The following is an 18,454-nucleotide window of genomic DNA, read 5'->3' on the forward strand; positions in this document are numbered from 1 at the left end:
GGACTCTCTTTTGACGTTAAACACGAGGGGCTGGGGGTCTGTAGCCTTTGAATTTGTTATTTGTCCCAGAATTCGTAGAGAAGACTTAAAATCCCTCAGTTCACAACGACAGGTTAGTCTTTATCTATCCCTTCCCTTGGAGATTATGTTGGTGATGACCCTGAAGAATGACTTTATGTCCTGTCAGGGCACTGCGTAACTATCTAAAAAGGACTTGACATCTCAGACCAGGCTGTCAATGACTTTTTGTTAGAACAGGTTGGAACAAGAATGAAGTATTCTAGAATACTATCTCCTTATGGCTACGTGAAGTAATCAAGCAAGCCTACACATCTACACAGTAATCAAGCAAGCCTACACATCTACACATTTAGATGCCAATACAGTGCATGCAAGAGCACATGACGTTAGGGGTCTAGGCCCTTCCATTGCTTTCAAAAAGAACTTATTGGTTCAAAGGATTTTAAAGGCTGGTACTGTAGTGTAGGCTTCGTCAAACCACTGTCCTTGGGTCCGGTGGTGGTTGCTTAACAAGTTGTGTAGCTCCTCCAGTGCCCCTAGCAGGACAGCTTATATCTTTCCTAAGATGTTGGTTTTGAAAGTGATAGTGAATAGGAAGAATGGTCTTCCTTTTTCTCATCTGCTGGTGGGCAGTGGAGAGAATTAATCCATCATGTGCTGGAATTAGTCAGATACAGGTGAGAGCTCCATTCCACTGTTTTTTTTTATAGCTCCTACACAATACATACTATACTATATGAAAGCAAGCCCCTTCCTCTCTCTTACAAGGGGAGAGGAAATGGCAATAATCAAGGTTGGTGGCTAATGTAAGTATTGTTGTCTCCAACAATTATAGGTTCTTTTTATTCCTACATGAGACAGTGTAACAGGAGTTCACATTGTCTCTGAACCTAGATGCCTGGCTGCTGAGTACGTTTTACTTAACAGATCAGAGGCATATGACTCCTTCCTATGTCCTACTTTGGCCAGGAAGTGAGCCCAGGTGCCCTGAACTTCCAGTCGCTTCTGAGGCTTTCTCTATCCTCCTTCCACAAGTAAGTCTCCCTTACGTTAAGACCTAAGGTGTTCTGTATATGAACAAATTACAAATTTTAAATTGATGTGCACTTTTCATAACTAACAACCTGCAGACTAACCTATATAGCCCACCTCAAGGTAACCTTACTTGGGTACTTGGGCTTAAGGAAACTGATGTGTTGTAGCTGGGATGGGTTAAGGTAGGTTGGCTGTGCCCTCCTTTCCGCCATCTTTGCTGACTCCCATTGCCACCAAAATCCTTGTACTTTTTTTTTTCTTTCTTTGCTGGACTCCATCAGGCACTAGATAATTTTCCCTTACATTAAGACCGCAGCTTTGTTATATATGAAAAATCAAAATTTATTTAACATTTGTAATTTTTGCACCGCTTGCTCTCTCCATGTAAAAAATGCAGTAATCAGTGCCAAGAAACTAATGCTGACTTTTCTTGCATTTTTTGACTGACTTTTTTTTCTGTAATGAAATAGAGTACTCTACTAGATGATAAACCCTGTAGTATTGATTTTTTCATTTACCACTACTCTTGCTTGTCATAGATTGATGTATCATTACTAATTTTGCTATGACATATGAACTACTATACTAAAATATTATAAAATGAAACAAAATAGTATAAAATGAAACTGCATATCACATTAAGCATTTTATTTTGAAAACTTTATAAGTGACCACATTATTTGGAGCTACAAAGTCTTGAGTTAAACCCAAGAGACAAGGAGTAGGCCTAAGAAATATATTATCGCAGGAAAGGCCTCTCCCCACCTCACAGAGCAGTTTAAGTCAAGACCAACTCAAAAGAATCAAGATAATAACAACTGTTGGCCAGAGAATATAATCTAGGAATAAGGTGCTAAGGCAATATATATTATTTCATCCACTTATGACCATGTGGGGAAACAAGTACATGAAAGATACAATTTGTTACCTAAATGCTGGGAAACTGTTGTTAATTATCCTGTATTTTATTTTAGTTTCTTACACCACACAAGGCCCTATCCCAGGCTTGTATTCTTTAATCTTGCCTCAAGTTGCTTACAAATGGGAAAACAAATTTAAAGATTTGATACATAAAATTTGTGGAAATATAGCATTCTTATTCAACATGCCCATAACTGGATGTTTCATAAGCCACAATATTAACATTCTACCTGTCTAAGAGCCAGAATAATAAAATGATTACAGTAGCTTCTATTGGAACCTTGGCCTCCTATTTCATCCCGTGGCTAAAGTTTTATAATACAGGTTTTTCAGCAATACATATTCTTAATGGTAATAATAAGTGTCATACTAGGATGAAACACGCCATGTCACAGAGGGAACGTCACTTAATCTACGAACACCTTGACGGTTCAAGAGGGTGTGTGCACCTTTACAAATATGTGATCGTTCATGGACATTTTAAAAATGGCATTTATAGTAATTACAGTAGAGTAACCATATCATGGTTATACTGAACATAATTCTATAGGTAACATAAAACTGTATATTTTTTATCAAGAAAGGTCACATTTTTTAAAAATTTTCTCACTCATAAAAAATTAGATTTCTCTCAAGTGCTATCGGTCCTGACTAGATCCTTTGACAACCGATATGTCAATAGCTGCTGCTGCTGCTGCTGCTGGTTTTTTTTTTTTACAACACTGACCACTTAACAAACCTCTTACAAGGGACAGTGTTCTTGAAAATTAGGTCAAAAAAAATGTTACTATAATTAAGGAAAAAGCCATCAATTAACTGGGATTTAAAAGTGAATTGATGATGAAAATGAATACATATGAGGCCTTCAAATAAATTCCTGATGGAATTATTAAAAGGAAAGAAGGGGTGTTTGTGGCGATGACACTAGTGTAGTATTGTTGGTGGAGATGGCAGTAGTATTAAGGGTAGGCAGGAAGGCAGATAGGCACTAAGGAGGAATGAGAGGAAACGCACACAGTTGTTTAATATATCCTTCTCTAAATCCTCCTTAGTATTCTTCATAGACATCTTCCTTTATTTCCCCGTCTTTGATTTCCGTCCTCCTGGTGATCCTGTCAAAAATAAATAATTTCGGATTTTAGAAGACTTAACATTTACTGTATACACATTACGAAAAAACTCAAAAGTGAATTTCAGTTATGTAATATCTAATTGTAATCTGCAATGTTTTCCATAAATTTCTTTGCCTACTTAAAATCTTATCCATCATCTTACAAAGATTCACTTTTACTGAATCACTTTTACTGAAAGCAATAAATTGGTATTAGTTTTCAATTTGATGCAGGAATAATTATAATTTCACTTTTTGCTTTTAATATTTTCAATCTTGTTTATGGGTAGAATTTGTAGTGTTCTGCAGTTAGGTACAGTACAGCTATTATTATCATATATATTCAGTCCACATAACAAAAGGCTAACAAGAAAGATCATCTGAAGATGCTAAAATACTACACTAACAACTACAGAAGAGCATTTTGCCAATTTTTAAGGGACTAACAAACTGGAAATATAAATGTATACAGGGAATATTTTAGGTATATGGCACCAGTATTGAAGTGGGGAAAATGTCTCCTTTATGGCTTTTCAAGGTCAAAGCTAGAGAATTTTAAAGATTAAAAATTGGAAGTGCAGGAATATATAAATGAAATTCCAAGACACTATTATTATTATTACTTTCATGATTTTTGAGTAAAAAATGTTAATCTTTGGTAACAAAAATTTTTTAAATCTTTTGTTGCAATGCTGATGAATACTTAATAATTTGAACTGGATGACATAAGAGGCGTATTCATCCTTGCAATTTTAGGAAACATTGGCAAGTTTGATAATTCTGTTAAATTAGCTTGTACAGATTTTATATATATTTATGTATGTAAAATAGACAAATTTATATATATATATATATATATATATATATATATATATATATATATATATTATTTATATATATATATATATATATCATGAAGGAAGTACTAGGGAAAGACATCCACATCCTTTGTCAGTTTTATTTCAATGCCGATGTTTCGCAACGAATTCCAAGTTGCATTTTCAAAGGTAAAAATATATAATTTGTGAACATTAATACTTAAATTTATTTATAGTAAAATGTAATGGGCAACAGCTCTCAATAAAGTAAAGAGCTGTTGCCATTACATTTTACTGTAAGTTAATTTAAGTATTGTTTGCACATTATATATTTTTAGCTTGAAAATGTGACTTGGAATTCGTCGTGAAACGTCGGCATGGAAATAAACTGTCAAAGGATGAGGATGCCTTTCCCTAGTACTTCATGATAATATTTTTGAGCTCCTTGTGTGTGTGTGTGTGTATATGTATGTGTGTATGTATTTATATATATATATATATATATATATATATATATATATATATATATAATCTATATATATATATATATATATACTATATATATATATATATATATATAGTAATATATATTATATATACGTATATGTATATAAATACTCTTCAAAATAATAAACTAGGTGACTCTACCAGCTTTATTATTCTGGCGAAAAAAGAATGGTATTTTTGAGGGATGGACAATGAGCGGTCCTTTCAACGTGGTATGGCCGTTGGCGTATTTTTGAAGGTGTATGGATGAACATGAATAATACGCTAGCTGTGTGACATTTGCACATCCTTAATGAGCGTGACATTCCCCATTTATTATCGTTCAGTTTGAGGGTGGCATTTTATGTGTGACCGCAACTATTGTTCTCCCGCATTGTCACCGTGTTGCACTGTAAAGTGGCTATAGTTCATTCATTATGGCTAAACAAGAGACTTAACATCTGAAGTTACCACACAGACAATAGCTTTGAAAGAATCTGGCCTTCAAACCAAAGAGGGAGAATTAGACTGGTGTTAGTGAGAGGAGTGGTCAGAAGTACGCAATGAGGCTCATCTTGGACACTACTGAGCCTTCAAAACGGCCCTTGTCAACACACCAGGATTCGATTTTTTCACTGTGTAAACTGTTAAATGAGGGTTTTGTTGTAACTCACTCTTCAACATACTTGTAGCCCTTTAACAGGTCTTATGAAGGTGTCCAGGCCATTTCAAAGGCTTAGGGATGATTGTAGTACCACCCACCCTGAACCTTGCCACATACTATCAAACACTCCTCTCACTAACACCAGTTTGATTCACTGTATCTTTGGTTTGAAGACCAGATTCCTTCAGAGCTATTATCTAGGTAATAGTTATCAGATGGTAAGTCTTTTGTTTTCCCCACAAATGAAAATAACCACTTTACACAGTGCATCAGGGTGAAAATGCAGGAAAACAATGGTGCAGTCACACATAAAATGCTATCCACAATGGTGACCACTCTCAAACTGAACGATACTAAATGGGAATGTCATGCTCACTGAGGATGCCCACACGTCACACAGCTGGTGTATTATACTATCTCAGTTCATTCATCCTGAAAAACATCATACTTCTTTCGCCAGAATAATAATCCTAGTGGTTATTATCCGTTGTTATTTTGACCAGTATGGTAATGTATAATATAACATAATATATAATCATAATATATATATATATATATATATATATATATATATATATATATATATATATATATATATATATATATATATCTATATATGCAGAGTGAACCCCCGTATTTGCATTGAATTGAGAACCAGAGCCCCCCCTCCCCCCAAATAGCTGGAACCCACAAATACTTAGAACCCCCCTCTAAAAATGCTTACAACTGCCTATCTTGAACATTCAATTACCACTTGTATACTTGAAGTATAATTTTAAATCAAATATACCCTAAATTATTATTCTGTAACTGTATTAATCTTTGAAATAATATTATTAATATCATTTCATAGTCATCTTAAACATTTTAGCATTAGAAATATGTACGTAAAGCCAATAACAGAGAGAGAGAGAGAGAGAGAGAGAGAGAGAGAGAGAGAGAGAGAGAGAGAGAGAGAGAGAGAGAGAGAGAGAGAGAAAGCAAGCAAGCATTGAATGGGCAACATCATATATTTGACATTCAAGAGTGAAATTATGAACTATTTAGGAGACAGAGAATAATATGAAAGAGGGAGAGAGAATAACTCCTTATGATATCATCAAAAGATTGAAATAAACCTCTACGGCAACAGTTCTTCCCCTGAAGAGGGCTGAACTAAGTATCAATTTTTCTATCTATCTATCCATTTGTCAGTCTAACCTTTGGCAGAGAGAGAGAGAGAGAGAGATAAAAGAAGGAAGAAATAGAAATGAGTTGATCAAGAGTTGGCAACAATTTGGACTCTGGTCATTTACTGTCAAGTAATGTGACATTTCTGGCAGCCCAACCTCCCCTCTCCCTCACAACTTAAAGGCAAAAGACAGGGATGAATTCAAATTTATTTAATCATATTAAACTTAATAGAGGCAGTCTCCGTTATCAGCAGGGGTTCCATTCTCCGTGGAGTGCTGATAAGCGGAAACCGCCATTAACCGAAACTTGGTGATTTATGACACTTATAGTGCAGATAACCGGTTAACGGCGCCTCTGTTAGGTAAACTATTGCGCCATAACTGTATAAGTCACCGATAACCGAAACTCAGCACATTATGGCACCATAAATCACTGATTTTATGGTGCTTGACTAGCACCTTAAAATCGGCGATTTAACAGTCTGCCAATAACCGGGACTGCCTATTAATGTTTGAAAATTAGTAAATAATTTTTTTATCATAAAAAATGTATTTAATCATGAAAATAAAATCAAAATACACTAATTAGTGAATATTTCTCTATGAGCAAGTCTGCAAACTGCTGAATTTTTGGTGGATAATTTATAGAAAAGTTCCACAGATAAATCCATGACTAGATTATATAACATACATACATACAAATATATATATATATATATATACATATATATATATATATTATATATATATATATATATATATATATATATATATATATATATATATATATTGCCTTGCCAAATATGTTCCGATCTAATTATAAGATTATTTTAGAATTAATATTTAAAATAACGTAAATTTCTTATTGTGGATTTTGTCTCCAGTAACAGATGTTCCAAACCAGATGTTTATCTGTCATCACTTAGAGATAAGGGGTGGGGGACTCTTTCCTAGTCTGTCTCATATACGTCATCCATGTGATTAGCCATGTGCAGTACTCAACGTGTAGGATTCACCTTTGTTTCTGTTTAAATGGAATGGAATATGTGATTTTGGCATAAAGCCAAGCACTGGGACTCAGAGTTATTCAGTGCTAGTTTCTTTCTAAAGCACATGGCAATTGCGCAATCTTTCATAATGTATCATATAGCTTCTAAAACATAATCCGATCGATTACGTCACTGTTGTATCCTAGCCCCAAAATGTTTTGCCTTGCACTGACGTCATTTAAGAAGTTTGCTTTCAATTTAAGAAAATTCTTATTATTCTGAGGCCGTGAAAGTCCCTCACTCTCTCTTGTTTTATAAAGGGAAGTTATAATCGTAACGTAATTTGCTTATAAGATTGTATACTGTCGACCCAAAAATGATTTTGCATAATATCTCTTAAAAAACATTTTCAGGAAGTGATGTCACTTTTCTTTCTAGAACATTCCACGAGGTTATTTAGTTTTGCGCTTTTGAACTCAAGATAGAAACCATATACACTCTTAATAAAGAGACTGAACTCTCTCTCTCTCTCTCTCTCTCTCTCTCTCTCTCTCTCTCTCTCTCTCTCTCTCTCTCTCTCTCTCTCTCTCTCTCTCCTCCAATCAAAGGATATTTGACTTGTAATGTAACAAAGATTTTCAACTTGGTCACTCTTTGTGTTTATTCAATTTCTCATGGAATTGCGTTTATTGCGGAATCTGAACAGACTTGGTAACAGAGTTTTTGTAACAGGCCTTTCAAGTGTTTGGGTGAATTTTGAAGCTGCAGCTTGTGAAAAGGTATTTTTATGTTTTTACACTTTGGAGTCAGCTTAAAATATACTTAAAATATTTAAGTTACTTGGTGAATTTATTTCACTTTTTCACATTTAAATTTTCTGTTTTTATTTTTTTTTAATATATTCTGTGTTTACAATTTCATAGTTTTCATATTTGGTAAATTTGATACATTTACATATTTTGTGTTTTCATGGTTTTATATTCATAATTTGTTTGATTAACTTGATTTAATTTTACACTTTAACACTTGCGAATTAATTGCATTTACTCAGATATCTTTCTTTTCAAATCTTAAGTATTTCTTAGCAGTTTGAATTTTACTTGATAAATTTAATTTCTTGTTAAATTAAATTTGATTCAATATTGTTTAATAATTAAATTCAAGAATTAATTAAATTCTATGTTTTCAATTACTAATAGTAAAATTTTCTTAAGATTGTGAATTCCACTTATACATTTTGAATGTTAAAACAATTTATTTTGTATTTAAAATTTTCATAAGTGTTTCATTTATTGACCACCAATGACAGGATTAAATTTTTATACCAGCCAAATTAATTGTTTGTGATGTTCCTTCAATTTTCTTGAAATGAGTTAAGACAGGGGAGTCATCTGTTTGATGGAGTGATGCCTAAATGAATACTTCACACTTGTTTTGATGAACTTAAGGTGACTTTTCACATCTTGAATAAGCATTTTCATGGATCATTTATGCCTTTAGAGTACTCAGTAATATTTTATCTGCTATGAAAGTTCAAGTATCTGGCTGATGTGAGCTAATTTTGAATTCTATATATTATATATATATATATATATATTATATATATATATATATAATATATATATATATATATATATATATATATATACACCCACATAGACATATATAAAGCTGACAGTCAGATTATGTATGTATGAATGTGTGTCTGCTATAGACGGTGAAACTACTTGACCGAATTGAACGAAAGTCGGACCATAATAGATACATAGGGGGTGGTTTTTAGCCAGGTGCCATTTTGATCCGGTTATCCGGCCATGCTAACTTCTTTATTATTGTTCGTAGAGAAAAAAGAAATCATCATTCTGATATAACTTTTCACACGGATTCCAAATATATGCTCTTACTATATTAAGAACTCCTTAGTAAGTTTTAAATGTGGCCAAGACTGTAAGCATCTTAATTGGAGTTAAAAGGAAAAACATTGGTTTTAGGAAACAGTAAAAAATCTCTAAAACATATTCTGACATGTGTTCAGGTTACCAAGTTGAAAATCATATTAAAGTTCAGTTTGTAAGTCAATTTCTGTCACAAGAAACTTTTTCTGGGCTCAGCTCGTGTCGGCTATGAAAGTATCCTTAATATCATTCTTTCTAGGGTAAAATTAGCCTAAAATTACCAGAGAAAAACAAAATTAAGAAAATGTCAGTAAACTGACTCGCTCACTCTTAAAAAGAAGTGTCGGTATGATATAGGGGCGAGTGTGGAACACTACCACGAGACAAACACCAATTAGAACTTCCCTATCAGAATCCCCCCAAGAGAGAGCTGATACCAAACGGGCGATGCAGCCTCTACTACTACTACTAGAGGACGCCACGGACAGCAGCGCCCCTAGCGGTCATCCTTAATTTTTAGCGCCAGCGACAAGTCGCCATTTTCTTGTGCTCGTGCTTTTCTTGCGAATTATCCGCATCTGTATCATGGAACGCTCTGCAATCGCCACGGCTAAGTTAAGTACTCATAAGTAACATTTTACTGTATTTTTGTCTTCCGGTACCAGTATTTTCCTTTTTATAGGTCATATACGTTCCTCGGTTGTCTCGTGGCGGCCATGCCGCCTCGTAAGAATTCCCGGTCCTCCATACTGGGACTTCTTATGCTTATGGGCTTACTTTTTCACATTCATTGTTTACATCGAGTTTTAGCTAGTTCAGCCCTCCTACCATTCTCTTAGCTTGGTATTTAGGGCTATTATTATTATTTTCGGCCCAGCATCCCGGCTCTTGCTCTACATCGGCTATCGCTGGCTCCGAGTAGGCTTCTGTTTCTCGGAACAGTCTGCCTCCTCCTGGGCTTCTTTCTCTTTTACTAAAGTGTCTCTTCCCCCTTTTCGATGTATGTTATTATTTAGGGTGTTAGGCTAGCCTAGGTGCTTGTTCCACATGTTGGTACAGCTTGGTTCACGTGGCCCTACCACGGTTGTGTTGCTCGCGGCCTAGGCCACTTGCGTCAACGTGTCCTATAGCACCTTACCCTGCCCCTTCCCTCCCTCTCTGATGTAGGGAGGAGCTGGGGGACCCCTTGGTTGTCATAACAACCTCATCGCCTTCTCTCACACTCGGAGGTGACCGGGGGGGGGGGGTTCCGCCAGCAGGGGGTATAGGGCGACCACTATGAGTACCGGGTCTCCATACGGGTAGTTGGTGAGGCGGGGAGGAGTAGGCCATCCCTCCCCCCTTTCCTCGCCTCCCGCCGTGTTTCGCCGGGACCTCCCTCCCCCCCCTCCCCATTGCTCAGCCACCTCTCTTACGATACGAAAGGAGCCTTCCGTCGCAGCCGGGGCCCCCTTTGGTTATAGGATATTGGCTCCGCTAGCGGGCAGGGTGGGCGCTATGGATGGTCGATTGCTTGCCCTACTATATCCTTATATCTCTCCCCCGCTACCGGAAGGGAGCTACCCTTACCTTACGCACTCTTCTAGTAGACGGGTGAGAGAAGCTATTTTAATGTTGTTTTCATTTTGTTATTTTAAGGATATATACCCTATTATAAGATATTTTACAATGAATTGTGTGTTATTATATTCATTTTATCAACCATCCCCGCCATTGTCCCGTCGTGGTTTCCATTACCACACTCCTAGTTGGTTGATTCTTGTGCCTCCGCCATTGGCGGAGCCATAGCCTATCTTCCAACCTGGTTTTACCACACGTATTTTAAGCGGGGCTCTGGTTTTATCTAACTTTATCGCTCCGGCACCATCGGAGCATATGTTAGGCTGTAAGTGTTTTTACTCTGTACTCATTGTACCTTTTTCACTTACAGGCTGACCAACTGCCAGGTCCCGGCCCTGTAAGATGCGACTCTATATGGACCCCTGTGGACATGAACTAGTGCAGGTCTCAACGCCCCACGTGTGCCGCGTCGTACAATGAACGATCGATCTCTCCGCCCCCGCGATGGCCTGCGCTATATCTTACGACCTTTGGTCCCGCATTCAGCTGGAGATGGGGTATGTCCATTATAAGGTTACTTATGATTTTGTTTTTACTAAACAACTTCCTAGTTCGTAAGTTTTGTTAACCCCACTGTCCGCAATTGGTAGCTAATCCCACCTTTATCTTTCAGGCTAGCGGTGGTGAGGGAAGTCGCCCTCAGCCACCCTGAAATGCGTGGGTGGGAGCGGCTTTGGGCAAAAACGCCGCCAAGGGCCCAGCCCTACATATTAGATAGGAACTTGGCCCATCCAGATCTTCCCTGCGGGCAAGTCGACGGGCTAAACGTCGCCCCCTTTGTCCGCCGCCCCCAGTGATAGCCTCCATACCAACACCCAGCAAGAACTCCAGCAAATCGTTTGGGGTCGTAGCCTCCACCAGGTAGTCAGTTTCCGGACGTCGCTGCCCCTGGACCTGAAACCTCGAGCCGATGGCGGTAGTAAAGTGATGATTTGGTTTGGTTTGAGGTAGGTTTGTCGGGCGCCGCCAAGGTCTTTCCCTTGGGCCGCTCCTGGACTTCTTCCGTCCTGTTCCCTTCTTGCTTCCGGCCTCTTTCCCAAGGTCCTTTCCGGGTATCCGAGATCCCTAGCCTCCCTCCCGCTCTCTCCTGTAGTCCTGTACCTCCTAAGGAGAAAGGGAAAGCAGAGAAACCGAAGACCTTGTCTAAGGACGACTTCTAGGAAGTCCGTCTTCGTTCTTCTTCGGCCAGGAAGTCGTCGACTTCATACGCCGATGGCGGTGAAGGCTAAGCCGAGCTCTTCCCAGTCGAAGAGCTCCAGAATCAAGGCTTTGAAGGAGGAAGGCTCCGCGCTACCACCCCGAGTCTGCTGCCTTCTCCCCCGCCTTCCGCTGGCCCCCTCTCCGGTTCCCTCATGCCGGCAGGGGTGGCAAGCCCACCAGCTCCTCCGTTCCCGTCTTCTGTCTCACCAGGTGAATGATGGAACATGGTAGGGGTGGATGGATGGAGGTTCCCAAATTTCGGTCATGGGGAAACACGTTTTTGAGGCAGATGTTTCGCGCAATTGGTCGAACAGTCTGTCCTCAAACTGGACAGACCTATCCAGGACCTCTCTAATAGGCTTGAAGAGAAGAATGAGGATCGAGTAGCTGGGCTATCTCAGGCTCCTCTCCCAGTCTCCCCTGGCATCCCTAGCACGGGGATTCTCCAACTTCCCGCCTTACGACTCCTTGCCAGCTTTCCTCTATGGTAGAATCCAATGGAGCGTTAGCGGCCTACAGCTCCTTTTAAGGACGGGATGATTTTCCGATCCCTGGAGTTTTGGTAGCTCGAAGGATTGGGAGACTTCGAGTTCTATTCCTCCGGGTCCCTGTCGCAGCCTTTCATGGGGTATGCTTAATGCTTGACGCCAACCAGCTCTTACGAGAGAGGAGGACAAGCTCTCGAAGGAGGTCCAGGTTCCTCTACAGTATAGATCACGGCGCCCAACTAGAAATGGGTTTCCCACTGCCTTTGAGGACTGGGAGTGTACTAACACTAGACTCCACAGGCCTACAAGAGTCCCTTCACTATTTTTCGCAACGGAAGAGGTAGGTCTCGTCCTTCCGTTCCCGCCACGAAATTGGTGGAGAAGGCTCTTCAGGCAGTCCTCAAGGATGAGGCCCATTCCCACAGTTTGAGGGAGTTCGGAGTCTGACTTCTCCACTCTTCCCTTCCCCGCCTTGCGGAGAGTTATGGGAAAATACCTGCCCAGCTACATTCACGCTGGGTAAATAACCTCAAGCCGGACTGCGCCATGGAGCCAGGTTCGGTGAGAAATTACCTAGGCTGCCGGATTCCCTAATCCAGGCAGAGTTTTCGATGCGCGAACTATGGTTTGGGCAGGTCCCTTAACTCTCTTATCGTTACGGAAATGGCTGCTGCACTTTCATACGCTAACGGAACCCGCTGTTCAAGATTCCTGGGCGAAAATCACAGTTTCAGACGGTTTCTGTCCCAGACCGCTTTTGACTTCTTCCAAGCCAGGAGGAAACTGCCGGAAGCATGTCCTTCAAGAGGGTGCAACTATCCAGGCACGAGCCATAATAGACTCTTAGGCTGCGAGCATGTTTAGGGAGCGGATCTCCCTTCCCAAGAGTCCCGCCGTGAACGAAGTTCCCCACCACGAAGCTGCTAGACTCAACCCAAGAGCCTTAGAGGCTAGGTGGGGGTTTTGTTTCCCTCTAAGAGGAAACAGGAATCCGTTCCCACTGCTGGCAAGAAACCAAAGAAGGCTGGTAAGAGGTTCCAGCCCTATATAAAAAAACATTGCAGCATCAGCAGCAGTTTGTGCATGGCCAGTCCCAGTTACCCAACAGGGAAAACCAACCTGCCAAACAATCTAAACAGACCAGCCTTTCCTCCTTGTTGCCCCAGCAATCGCAACCTTCTACTTCCTACGCTATCTCCCTGCCCTTCCTTTAACCCTGGCTTAATGAGGCTCAAGGCTACTTCTCACCAACCGAGGGGTAGGGCGAAGGATTTTACTTTTCCGTTCATCGTGGCGCATGGAAGGGGCAACAAAGGAGGTAAGCATTTCAGAGGAGGGCGTGGTGGCCAACCCCCGCCCATCAGCAATGAGGCCTCCCCAGGTAGGAGGGAGGCCTGTTCCTCTTCCGTCACAGGTGGGGGTTCAGCTAATTGGGCACAGAGCATAGTGTACCGTAAAGGATTAAGGCTGGAGTTGGATCAAGGATCCTTCCTCCAATCAAATCATTTCATCAGGATACCCAGTTCAAGGAATTGATAGATTTACGCGGAATTAACTCCTTCAGAAAGGAGCTATTGCGAAGAAGTCCCAAACATCTAAAATTTCAAGGGGCGCTTATTCAGCGTGCCAAAGAAAGGCTCAACAAAAAATAAGGGTACTCTTAGACTTGTCAAAGCTAAACTCTTTCATTCGCTGCGACCAAGTTCAAGATGCGTTACCCTCTCTCAAGTAAGGACCTACTTCCGCGTGGAGCCGTCACCATTGCTCCATCGATCTTACAGGACGCATACTAGTCATATCCCTATAAGCCCAGGCCGCTTCCGCCCATTCCTAGGATTCAGGCTAGGAAATCGACATTCCTCATTCAAAGTGATGCCCTTCCGGTCCCTGATGTAGCCCCAGGGTATTCACAAAGATAGCAAAAGAAGTGGTTGTACAACCAAGTTGGAGAGCTCAGGGAATCATGGTAGCGGCATACCTCGAACGATTGGTTTGATCTGGGCCCCCGCCAACAGTCGATGGAATGTCTCGAAGGCTACCAAAAAGGTAGTTCTATCACTTTTCTGGAACATCTGGGGTTTACCCAGAATAAACAAAACGAAATCCAAGACTTTACCCCGGAATCTCATTTTCAGTGGCTAGGTAATCCAATGGGATTTGGTCCTTCCCACAAATTCTATCAATTCCAGTGGCCAAACGGAAGGAAAATAGCAAAATCTGTCAGGCAATTCCTCAAATGCAAACAGACATCAAAATGAAAGAAACCAGGAGAGAATCCTAGGTCTCTTCAGTTTGCTTCGGTAACAGATATCCTTCTGAAAGCAAGGCTGAAAGATATAAATCGAATTTGGGGCGGTCAAGAAGCAAACTCCAAATATTCGAGACAAGGTTTCTGTCAGTATTCCTCAGATCCCCTCCGCAAACCAACTAACGGCCTTGGTCAAAGTAAAAGAACTTAGCCAAGAATGGTAAACCCCTTCAATATTCCCCCTTCCCAGTGTTAACCATTCACCAGAGACTGGATGCTTCCCTGTCCGGGTGGGGGGGATACTCTCAGTTCAAGAAGCATGTTCAGGGGGACTTGGGTCAGTTTCAATTTTCGCCAGCTCCACATAAACGTGTTGGAAGCAATGGCGAGTTACTTTCTTTACTCTGAAGAGTACTGCGTTCCCCCGAAGAAGTCTCATCTAATGCTAGTTTTGGACCAGTGCAGTAAGGTTAAGTTCACTGCATCAACATAGGAAGGGTCCAAATCCAAGCATGTGAACCATGTCATGATAGCCATCCTTTGCATTAGCAAACAACAAACAACAAATGGCATCTGTCCTGGCCACTCACCTGGCAGGAGTAAGAAGAAATTGTTGATATCAGACGCCCTGTCCCGCGGTCAGTTTCCTCTGGAATCGGAGTGGTCTCTGGACGTTCGGGTCCCCCATTCCAGTGGGGTAAGGCCGGCGAGTCCCCAGGTCTCCAAGTGGAATCTCTTCGCCTCCCAACAAAGCGAACCACAAGCCTCCCTTGCCTATGGTGGGCCCCCCAACCTGGCACCCTCTGCCTTATGCCAACGGACCCGCCCTGTCGTTGGATTTGGAAATCAGTAGGAGGAGAATTTATGTTTTTCCTCCTCAGTGAATTCTGCTCTTTGAAGGTCCTGGAACAAACTAATGTTCCTTCAAAGGGATAGTATCTCTTGATTTGCATCCGGATTGGCCCAAGAGCAACTGGTAATACCTCTTCTTTTGGAAATTGGGGTCCCTCCGACCTCAACGGTATCCCCAATCCCAAACAACTGTCCACAATCAGTACAAATGAGGACTGTTTTTGGTTTTCGCTTCCTCAAGAACTCTCCTCAGACCCTCAACTTTATGGACTTCAAATGAAGTTTGCGGCTTAAAAATAAAGCTGCTGACATTGATCCCACAGAACAATTCTCTTCCTATAATCAAAGTTGATAAAAGTCGAGTCAAACCCATTATGACAATATGACTCGCTGTTAAAAAATTAGCATCTTCCTGAGAAAGAATCGAACACCACAACCATGACAGTTTTTAATTTGGCTATATCCTTTTTCAGATCCTTGTTTGAAAAACAGGTTTAGGCAGCTAGCACTATTTACCACTCACAAATCGGCTTTTGAAGAAATCCTTTCAAGTAGGTTTTCAGATAGATTTGAACTGAAATCCTTATTTCACATCTATCCCTAAAGCCTGTGCTAGACTTAAAGACCCCTTTCTCAGAGGCCTACTACAGTTTCATGGTTCTTAAATGATGTCCTCGAAACTATGCTTCAAGATACTGGGGGGGGACAAAAAACAGACTCATCTTTGTTACGTTCATTAATGCTCCTGAGGAAGACATTATTTCTTACTAAGCCTAGCCTCAGGAAGCTAGAATTTCAAGAACTGTCGGCTTCTATCCAAGGGTGATGCGGTCATGGTGGATTCCTCCATCAGGAGAAGGTTCTACTTGCCCCATGATCGTAGCTTTTTTGAGCCAAAAATGAAGATCCTCTTGCAAGGTGGGCCCCTTGGCAAGGTTATCCCCACTTTCCACAGGATCCCTTTCTCTCTGCCCAGTCATCCAACTCTTAGAGTCCCTTTCTTTCCTCGTACTTCTTTCTAAGATCCCTCAGGTGGCTCTCTTTATGAGAGAAAAAGGTGGTTACTTTATCAGTTAAAGGTATTTAGGACAGCAAAACTCCTTTACCTTCATTAAACAAGCCAACCCTGAGTCATTCCAAAACCAAAGCACATGATATTCAGGGGAGTATCCACCTCAAGTTAAGTTAATTTCCAACATATTAACTTTGGGAGCATCTTAATAGGTATACTGGATGGAAATCCCCTAGCAGTCTTTAAAACGGCAGTTATTTAAAGTCCTTGGAAATCTTTAAAGTTTTCAGCCAGTAGCAGCCGGGAAACATAGTTTTTTCCCCCTGATACTGTTTTTAGTAGTTGTAGTATTGATTCCAGGTTCTTCCTTTGTTCTACCTACTTCAACCAACATGCCTCAACCTATCGTCAGGCCTACTCACATCATAGCCTTAGCCGTTGTATCCATAATAGTTGGGATTTGTCCCCTTATTTTTTTGCTCGGGACAACCCCCTTAACCCTTGTACCTGCTAGTACTTGTCAGTGTTCCTAACCACCTTATTTTTTTTGCTAGGGTAGGACACCAATATGTTTAGTATATTCACCAATTGGGTTTTGTTGATGAGCTTTTCAGTCCCCAACAATGTGGTTTGGTATATATTTGAATTAATTGTCTTACTGCAATGGATTTGAGTGTACCTTCCTGTTATTTTTATGCTAGGGTAGGCCTCACATGTATGTATATTATTTTTGTAATTATATATTCTAAAGATTAAGTAAATCCCAAATTTTTCCTTATTTTACACATGCAATATCTGGTAATTTTTAATTATCCTAACCATTTTAAGTTACTTTGAAGTTTACTAACATTCTGTTTATTTATTTATTGTAATAAAGTTGTTTTAAGTTGCTTAAGTTTGCTTTAATTTGTTCTGTATTTGATTTACTTATATTTATATCCATCATTTTAAACTGTTTTTCAATTATTTCCTTTTTCCATTCTTTGTCTTTTGTTTTTCTCTGGTATCCTTTCATAGGGCCCGACACGGAGCTGAGCCCCAGGAAAAGGGATTTTGGTTGAAACGAAGGAAAAATCTATTTCTGGGTGAATTGGCTCGGTGTCCCCCGCCCTATGAAAACCCACCCCTTTTTTGTTTATGGTTTTGTTTTTCCCCCCTTCCTTGAGGACAATATGTATTTATGATTTTTAATTAAGGATGACCGCTAGGGGCGCTGCTGTCCGTGGCGTCCCTCTAGTAAGTAGTAGTAAGATGCAGTCTGCATCGCCCTTGGTATCAGCTCCTCTCTTGGGGGGATTCTGATAGGGAAGTTCTAATTTGGTGTTTGTTCTCGTTTGTATTGTTTCCACACTCGCCCCACCCTATATCCATGACCGACCCTTCCTTTTTAATAGTGAGCGAGTCAGTTTTTACTGACATTTTCTTAATTTTGTTTTTCTCTGGTAATTTTAGGCTAATTTTTACCTAGAACGGAATGATTATTAAGGATACTTTCATAGGTGCGAACCTCGAGCCAATCACCCAGAAATAGATTTTTCCTTCCGTAAAACAAAATCCCTTTTTTTTGAGAAAAAACAAAAATTGTCTAAGCTTTTTCAAGGTTTCATGGTTAACCAACTAATTTTTAAAAAATAAAGAAATTAAACAAGAAAAACGGTTTTCTCAAAACTTTAAAGAACATGTTTCTAGATAATAACCATTGTATTACATAGCCCTACACTTCAGTTTGAAATGAACTACAGTATAGATTTTCTGCCATCCTAGGGGCTGAGAAATTTCACCTTTAGTGCCATAAGACCCAAACACTACTTCATTCAGTATGAAGCTTCGTAAAATAAGATGTATTTGTGGCTAATCCAAGGAAATGTTGGGAACCTCGGAATCAATTTTTCTAGATAACAGTATAGCTGGTTAAGGTAAAA

The 18,454-nt window shown here is 40.0% G+C and overlaps 1 protein-coding gene across 42 annotated transcripts in view; it reads right to left on the minus strand.

Annotated features, from left to right (window-relative positions):
* Window positions 1-1,689: 1,689 nt before the first annotated feature.
* Window positions 1,690-18,454, minus strand: part of LOC135200192 (ankyrin-2-like) — a 702,328-nt gene continuing 685,563 nt past the window's right edge. For all 42 annotated transcript variants that reach the window (XM_064228610.1, XM_064228609.1, XM_064228607.1 and 39 more), the window contains one exon: window positions 1,690-3,089. In XM_064228610.1, the coding sequence (XP_064084680.1) occupies window positions 3,026-3,089 (64 nt within the window). In that variant the 3' untranslated portion in view covers window positions 1,690-3,025. The remainder of the gene's footprint in view (window positions 3,090-18,454) is intronic.

This window comes from Macrobrachium nipponense, chromosome 26, assembly GCF_015104395.2.
Source record: "Macrobrachium nipponense isolate FS-2020 chromosome 26, ASM1510439v2, whole genome shotgun sequence".
NCBI lineage: Eukaryota > Metazoa > Arthropoda > Malacostraca > Decapoda > Palaemonidae > Macrobrachium > Macrobrachium nipponense.